General features: G+C 46.5%; 1 protein-coding gene across 2 annotated transcripts; it reads right to left on the bottom strand.

The window, feature by feature from the left end:
* Positions 1–631: 631 nt before the first annotated feature.
* On the bottom strand, positions 632–7,539 carry LOC138365784 (uncharacterized). Of its 2 annotated transcripts, none has more exons than XR_011228995.1 (2): positions 1,744–7,539; positions 632–1,354 (listed from the first exon to the last, which is right to left on the bottom strand). XR_011228995.1 is itself a non-coding variant. In XM_069326234.1 (2 exons), exon 2 carries the CDS (start codon positions 5,425–5,427, stop codon positions 2,512–2,514), a length of 2,916 nt encoding a protein of 971 aa, XP_069182335.1. In that variant the 5' UTR covers positions 5,428–6,661; positions 7,051–7,539; the 3' UTR covers positions 632–2,511. The 2 variants fall into 2 exon arrangements, 1 of the variants encoding a protein (XP_069182335.1); XM_069326234.1 differs by having other exon boundaries at positions 632–6,661; positions 7,051–7,539.
* Between the last annotated feature and the right edge of the window lie 1,441 nt (positions 7,540–8,980).

Below are 8,980 nucleotides of genomic sequence, written 5' to 3'. Positions count from 1 at the left end.
CAAGTGGAACACAGATAAGGTACCACAACACCCACACAAGTGGAACACAGATAAGGTACCACGACAACCACACTAGTGGAACACAGATAAGGTACCACAACAACCACACTAGTGGAACACAGATAAGGTACCATGCCAACCACACAAGTGGAACACAGATAAGGTACCACGCCAACCACAGAAGTGGAACACAGATAAGGTACCACTACACCCACACAAGTGGAACACAGATAAGGTACCACGCCAACCACACAAGTGGATATTATAGACTGTGGGTTGGTTGGTGTTGTCGTCGTTGATCCTTCTCTACGGACAACCCAACCCACAACTCGGTAGAGTGCTTATACCTCTCTAGGAGATCACCCTTGGCGCTTCTGGCTCTTGGAGAGGGGCTCAACGCCACACGTTTAGGGGATGCGGCTCCAACACTTAGCCTCGTTGTCACGTGCACACACCCACTCGAGCCGCTGTGACTCCCCACTCTCTCCTTAGATAAGATATGATCTCCTCAATCCCCTATGACTTACTAGTATTACCTCCTACCCTGTCCACAGCAGTGGTTCTTGGTTCTTTCTCTCTCCTTCTTTACTACCTCCTGGGAAGCCTCACTAGGACAAGGGCAAACACCAGCAAATTGTGACACATTTACTTGACAAAGCACATACACGATACATACACACATATAATAATAATGAATCCTATACTCTATAATATCACAATCAGGTTGCACTCCAACACCATCAGAACTCTATTATCAGCTTATCAAGGGGTATCCTATCTCCTGGTTCGCCACCTGATACTATCAACCTCCTCAAGTTGGTCAAGCCTACACACTGTTGCACCATCAGCAAGATAACATATATATATAGAAAAACAGCATTTGAATGCAATAACATATACCAGTATAAATGTTCATTGACACTTCAATATAAAAAAACTCCTTGACGTAGGAATGCCAACAGTCACTCACCTCTCACTGCGTCTTGCACGCCACTGACAACCAAACACTATCAACTCCCTACTAGTAATCCACCAGAACTTCCCCTTCCACCTCTGGAAGTTCACAACCCTAATATCCTTAGGTTCTTCCGGGTTTCACTACCAGGATCCTCTGCAGCTCCTCCAGGCTGCTATCATGAAGTTTCCTCGTGCAACTACGGTGCTTCACCCTTCTGTTAGGTTCTTCCACAGCTCTCTTGGCTGCTACACCACCTCTACAGAAGCGCGTGACACTCCTCTTCACTGCTGCTTCTCCTCACAGCTCGAGGTCCTCTGCTCCACTACCTTGGAGTTTCATCAGCTACATCATCTGCTGGCTTCGAAGTTCCCAGCAACTTCTTCCCCAAAGACAAACCTGCAACCCATCGACGTTCCAATAAAATGTTCCCCTTTAACACATAAACAAAAATAACCACACAATATGCTTGCCTCAAACCTCTATCTGTCCTCTACCTACAGTGAGAGTGGACTCCCCCGTTTTGGGCGGGTCCATACTCCACCTCGCCGGGCGGCGGTCCTCACTCGCTGGGAGGGTCTTCCTCCATCCGGAGCCAGGCTCCCTCAGTCGTCCGCCAGCGCTCAGAGAGGACGGACGTCGCTCCGTGTTACTCCCTCTCCACTCTCTTATTTCAGGCTTTCTGCCTTATTAAAACATGTCTAACCTATAAATAAACATCGCTACTGTCGCTGGGCACACGACCAACTACAATGCAATCACTATGAACTGGCGTATATCGTGCTTACCACAGATTAACTGATCGAGGGCGCTTTTCCTCTGACGGCGTCTGGTCAGGGCGCTCCACACAACCCACAATAATGCTTCTGGGCGATTTAATATCTGCTCGTCGACCAGGACTTGAGACCACAACGTTCCCAGCTCGATTCCACAGCTGGTACGTCTGCACACTTCTCTTCTCTTAGAGATATATCACTAGGGGTTCCCTTCTGGCGGGAGCTCAAACGGAGCGCGGCTTCCCCCTGCGATGTCTGGCACTCAAGTGAGGTCAAGGTCCTCCGGAAGCGAGCCTCACGCCTCCAGCAAAATGTCCACATCTCCTAGCCAGTCATTTATCTATTTCCTTACTTACTGCCCATAATCTTAAATTGTTTTACATATCCAACCAGCCATTTTTCATATGGGTTATCACCTCAATATTTGCTAGACCTTCTAGTTAGGTCAGGCTTGCTGAATAACTCTCAAGGAGGGAGACTCGTTTCTCCTGCAGGCTGAGATCATAACACTCCCCTCCCCTTATTTTTGAGAGTTATTCCAGTGGCAAAGCTCGGGATAATACATCCGCCACTAGACTGTCTCTTTCTTCAACCGATTGATTCGAACGGTTGATCTGCTTACGTACTCCCTTAGGAGTCTACAATTAGTTCGTTGCTCCTTGCAACATCCGGCTCACAACTCTCCAGAAACATGGTCTTCTCATAAACGATTTGACTTCTCTAGCACCTCTTGGCTAGGCTGTCCTCCTTGGACGCCTGCAATCCATTGGTCCACTCTACTTATTGTCTCCACCCTCCGTCACCTAGTCTTCTTCTCTTCATGTCCAGAGTCAGACATCTACTGTCTGTACCTCCTCTGTCGTCTTCATACTTCCATCTACTGCCATTATACTTTCGCCTCCTGTCATCATACTTCACTCCCTCGTCTTCACCGACGATTCTCCCTTTCGTCTCCTCATTTATCCGAGACCTCATCCTGTTCGACTCCCATCGAGTCCTCGGCTTTCTTCTATTCCTCCATGCTTGCATCATCATCCTCTTCCCACACTTCTCACCTCTATACAACTCCATTTCTTCTCCTTCAACTCTTCTTCGTTCCCTAAAAGTTTCTTCGAGCTCTGTACTACAACCAATAGCACTCGACTGTACATGTCGCTTTACCTCTCCGTGTGTGCTCGTAAGCATCTCTCCACACATACTGTCTCTTCTCCTTTCATTTTCTCGGCTATTACTCTTCTTCATTATCTCTACTCTACGGTTTCTGTGAAACATGTCAACTCCTGACATCTCAAACAACTTAACTCCACTATCCCTATGCCTCTGTGCTCGTGGACCACTTGACGCTCTATTTCCGTCCTCAGTATGTCCACATCTTTCCTCATTCCTACTCAGCACAGTTGCATTCACCTTCCGACTCTTAATTTCAGCGGGCTGGACTCTACTCAGGTCCGCTCTCTTCACATGATTCTTCTTCAGCTGGGCCATCTTCACTTTTGACCTCACCGAGACTTCATCTTCCTGGGCTGGACCTTCATCAAACAGCCACGCTATATCTACATCAATATCTTCCACTGGTTGAATCGACACTGTATCATCTTCTCCAGCGTCTTCCTCGTCGGCTACCTTTGCCTTCGTCACTACCGAGACAGGGTTTTCAATGGCTTGGCGGTCTCCTGACTCATCTCCTCGGATGTCAGTCAGGTTCACACTCTCAGGTGTCCCAACCGTGCCGTGGCCTTCTGGGCACTCCTCTGGCACAGTCTCCGCCATGACTCTCGGCAACACCTTTGTCCCGCACAAGTCATTCCCCAGGATCACTTGGACTCCTGGAATAGGTATGTCGGGGCATACTCCCAACATCACCTCCGCCGACACATATTCCGACCTTAGCTGGACAGTACAAACGGGCATGTCACTCTCCGACAATAACCCATATACTTTCATCTTCCCACTGCCAGCTAACCGTCGATCATTCCCAATCAGGCTTCTCGCAATCAAGCTCTGATTAGCTCCGGTATCTCTTAAGATACCAACTTCTACCTCAGGTTGGCTTCCTACACTGATCCAACCTTTGCTCATGAACGGCCTATACCTCTCGTTCACTAAGTTTGCTCTCTGTGGTTTGTCTTGGAACACATTAGTATATTTGCCTCGGGGGTCACACATGGCCAGGGTCACAACTCTCTTGCCCTGCCGACAATCTCGCATCACGTGACCCAATCCGTTACAATTGTAACATCTCATCTGGGAAAAGTCTCTTCTATATGTACCAGAGTAGCTCTGACTCTGCCCACTCACATGAGAGTTCCTCGGGCCAGACGTACTACTCGTACTCTGTGGAGCTTTACTGGACTCTTGATTTCCAGGATAACGATTAGTTTCTCGTTTAGCTCCTCCATCCTCACTTTCAGACGAAGTGCGCGACCTACTCTTCTGAGTTTTGGGGTACTTACTTTTATCTGCCCATTTATCAAAATTTTTCTCACCCCAGACTCTTCTGGGTCTTTCATAATTTCTTCCTCCCCAGACTCCACTGGATCTGCCATTGCTGCGTCTCGCCTCGCTTCTCACTCTGTTCTCCCTTAAGCTCTTGTACGCTTCAGTAATCATATCCGCCCTATCTGCGGCATCTTTCACCTCCATTATCCCTGCTTCTTGGATCTTGAACTTTGTTTCGGGATGCATCATCTCCAAGAACTTCTCCATGACCATCAGTTGCTTTAGGTCAGCGTAAGATCCAACTCCAGCAGCCTCAATCCACTTCTGGAATCGTCTTTCCAGATCCCTTGCTGTCTCAGCAAACGTACATGCTCCAACTTTGATCATTTCTCTGAAGCGCTTCCTATAAGCTTCTGGGGTTAACTGAAACGAGCGCAATATGCTGCTCTTTACTGTGGCGTAATCCTGGCACTCTTCCAGTGACAATTGGGTGTATGCCTCCCTGGCTGCACCGGTCAATCTTAACTGGACCAGCTGGGCCCATTCCTCCTGTGGCCACTCCTTGATGCTGGCTACTTTCTCAAAATGCTCGAAAAAGCTCTCTGCCTCTTCGGGAACAAACAAGGGAATGTCCTTCTCCCTAACCCTAACATCTGGTGGGTGTGATACCTGGGTGGTGCTCTCTGGCAACCCATGTTCAATCCTTTGTTCAGCCAAGGTTCTATTCGCTTCTATCTGCATTTGTTTTGTTCTCTCTTTTTCTTTTTCCACCTCTAGCCTTGCTTTCTCTTTTTCTATTTCCAGTCTGGTTTTCTCTTTTTCTACTTCCAGCCTGGTTTTCTCTTTTTCCTTCTCGGCTTCATTTTTCATCTGGAGTTCTAATTTCATCTTTTCCAGCTGGAACTGTCTCTCCTCACGCTGTTGTTGGATCTGGAGCTCTAACTGGAATCTCTCCAAGCTCCTATTTCGGCTACTCCTACTACTGCGGCTACTCTTGCTGCTCCTACTCGATCCCTGGGATCTCACGTCATCCTGCCCATCATCCTCCTTTCTACTTTCAGCTCCTTCCTGGGCTCCTTGTTCTGCCGCTTCACTTCTGGCTCTCAACTGCCTCAGGATCTCATCCTTCATCCCAGCTACTTTAGATGCTTTCAACCTGATGCCACATTTTTCTGCTATTTGTTTCAATTGATCCCTCGTGCAACCTTCCAAGTCCTCAGGCTTGCCTGACTCCACAAATGCTTGCACCTTATCCATCTTGTCCTGTGAGTCTTCCCAAGAGAGAGAGTATACACCTGCGGTCACACAGTTTATCTATTTCAGCAAGGGTGTACAAATCCACTCTTGGACAGGGTGTGGGTGTGTCAGTTCACTCTCCCGGACACAGGCCCCCAATTTATCATAGACTGTGGGTTGGTTGGTGTTGTCGTCGTTGATCCTTCTCTACGGACAACCCAACCCACAACTCGGTAGAGTGCTTATACCTCTCTAGGAGATCACCCTTGGCGCTTCTGGCTCTTGGAGAGGGGCTCAACGCCACACGTTTAGGGGATGCGGCTCCAACACTTAGCCTCGTTGTCACGTGCACACACCCACTCGAGCCGCTGTGACTCCCCACTCTCTCCTTAGATAAGATATGATCTCCTCAATCCCCTATGACTTACTAGTATTACCTCCTACCCTGTCCACAGCAGTGGTTCTTGGTTCTTTCTCTCTCCTTCTTTACTACCTCCTGGGAAGCCTCACTAGGACAAGGGCAAACACCAGCAAATTGTGACACATTTACTTGACAAAGCACATACACGATACATACACACATATAATAATAATGAATCCTATACTCTATAATATCACAATCAGGTTGCACTCCAACACCATCAGAACTCTATTATCAGCTTATCAAGGGGTATCCTATCTCCTGGTTCGCCACCTGATACTATCAACCTCCTCAAGTTGGTCAAGCCTACACACTGTTGCACCATCAGCAAGATAACATATATATATAGAAAAACAGCATTTGAATGCAATAACATATACCAGTATAAATGTTCATTGACACTTCAATATAAAAAAACTCCTTGACGTAGGAATGCCAACAGTCACTCACCTCTCACTGCGTCTTGCACGCCACTGACAACCAAACACTATCAACTCCCTACTAGTAATCCACCAGAACTTCCCCTTCCACCTCTGGAAGTTCACAACCCTAATATCCTTAGGTTCTTCCGGGCTTCACTACCAGGATCCTCTGCAGCTCCTCCAGGCTGCTATCATGAAGTTTCCTCGTGCAACTACGGTGCTTCACCCTTCTGTTAGGTTCTTCCACAGCTCTCTTGGCTGCTACACCACCTCTACAGAAGCGCGTGACACTCCTCTTCACTGCTGCTTCTCCTCACAGCTCGAGGTCCTCTGCTCCACTACCTTGGAGTTTCATCAGCTACATCATCTGCTGGCTTCGAAGTTCCCAGCAACTTCTTCCCCAAAGACAAACCTGCAACCCATCGACGTTCCAATAAAATGTTCCCCTTTAACACATAAACAAAAATAACCACACAATATGCTTGCCTCAAACCTCTATCTGTCCTCTACCTACAGTGAGAGTGGACTCCCCCGTTTTGGGCGGGTCCATACTCCACCTCGCCGGGCGGCGGTCCTCACTCGCTGGGAGGGTCTTCCTCCATCCGGAGCCAGGCTCCCTCAGTCGTCCGCCAGCGCTCAGAGAGGACGGACGTCGCTCCGTGTTACTCCCTCTCCACTCTCTTATTTCAGGCTTTCTGCCTTATTAAAACATGTCTAACCTATAAATAAACATCGCTACTGTCGCTGGGCACACGACCAACTACAATGCAATCACTATGAACTGGCGTATATCGTGCTTACCACAGATTAACTGATCGAGGGCGCTTTTCCTCTGACGGCGTCTGGTCAGGGCGCTCCACACAACCCACAATAATGCTTCTGGGCGATTTAATATCTGCTCGTCGACCAGGACTTGAGACCACAACGTTCCCAGCTCGATTCCACAGCTGGTACGTCTGCACACTTCTCTTCTCTTAGAGATATATCACTAGGGGTTCCCTTCTGGCGGGAGCTCAAACGGAGCGCGGCTTCCCCCTGCGATGTCTGGCACTCAAGTGAGGTCAAGGTCCTCCGGAAGCGAGCCTCACGCCTCCAGCAAAATGTCCACATCTCCTAGCCAGTCATTTATCTATTTCCTTACTTACTGCCCATAATCTTAAATTGTTTTACATATCCAACCAGCCATTTTTCATATGGGTTATCACCTCAATATTTGCTAGACCTTCTAGTTAGGTCAGGCTTGCTGAATAACTCTCAAGGAGGGAGACTCGTTTCTCCTGCAGGCTGAGATCATAACATGGAACACAGATAAGGTACCACGCCAACCACACAAGTGGAACACAGATGAGGTGTGGGGGAAAACCTGACTCCAATAACTAATAATTAAATATATACTTCGATAGCTATGAAGGACCTCCACTTTTTGAGAAAAAGTGGAAAAGAAAATAAAGCAATGGAAAAACTGATCCCTAGAACTAGTGTCCTATGGATCTTAGTGAAACTGTATTTCTGATATAAATGGAGTCATATTAACTTACACAAAATTGGGGGGTTACATGCTAAAAGATTAATACATCCCTAGCATTATTCTGGTGCTGGTTCTTCACCACAGTAAATAAAACATGAAAGTAAATAAGGTTGATTATATAATATTAATTGGAGGTAAATGTTCCTCAATATACTACTGAAATGTTGAACAGTATCAGTAAATCAATGGGTTAGTATAATTGATCTCCTTTAGAAATCACAACTGTAATTACAGAGTTATTGCTACAGATAAAAAAGGGACAGCTTAGCTGTAAATCTAGTGAGGTGTAATCAGTTGCTACGCTCCACCGACGACGTGTTGCATAGGGCAAATTGTTGCACGGAACGGTGGGGAAGCCTAACACCTCGGTTGACGTCGCCTTGGTACTGAAAGGCAATTACATTGTAGAAATCTTCTACATAATAAGTAACTACAAATAAATCCTAAATCATGAGGATAACTGTAGGAAATTTCAGCCAATATCTGTGCAATTTATATTCAAGCACTATAAATTTCTTCTAGAGAGAAATAATAAAATAATCATCTATTTAAATTGTAAAATCACTCACGACACGTACGGATTTGTTTGTTTGTTCTACGGCCTAACGACAACTAGCCTAAATGTTAATTGTGGCCACATAATAACAAAAAGGTAAACCTAGCTGCCGAGCCGCGTGTCCGTTGATGTGGAGACTTGAGCAATTCTTCGTCCTCCAGCTGCTGCTTGAAAGGCGTTGACTTTGGAATTGCTCATATGCTAGTCTGGGACACGGCTATTGTGCCAGATAACGTGGCACAGCTCTACTGGTCGTTGGAGCGAAATAAATGGGATCAAAACGTAGCTCTGCTACACGCTGACAATGGCGACAACGCCGTGCTCTCTCGTGTCTAGTGACGCTCTCCCGTTTTCCTCCTCTTCCTTATTGCGCATGCGCGGCTCTCGATAGACATCTCGAGCGTAAATGTATATATATATATCGCAATTGACTAAGAAAGGAAGAGATAATGACGAGTATTAATATCACATTAAATTCTTCTGTGATAAAATAGAATTTCTCGTAACATAAATTGGTTTATTAAAGTTGTGCAGCTAATCGAGGAAATTAAAGTAAAATCATTTACATTAGAGTAATTTCCTCTAGAATGTTTGATATCAACTAAATAAGGGAGTTCCAGTAAGTAGTAGTATACTACGAAATTAAA

This window comes from Procambarus clarkii, chromosome 18 (assembly GCF_040958095.1).
Source record: "Procambarus clarkii isolate CNS0578487 chromosome 18, FALCON_Pclarkii_2.0, whole genome shotgun sequence".
Taxonomy (NCBI): Eukaryota; Metazoa; Arthropoda; class Malacostraca; order Decapoda; family Cambaridae; genus Procambarus; species Procambarus clarkii.
This window is presented reverse-complemented; position numbering and strand designations above follow the sequence as displayed.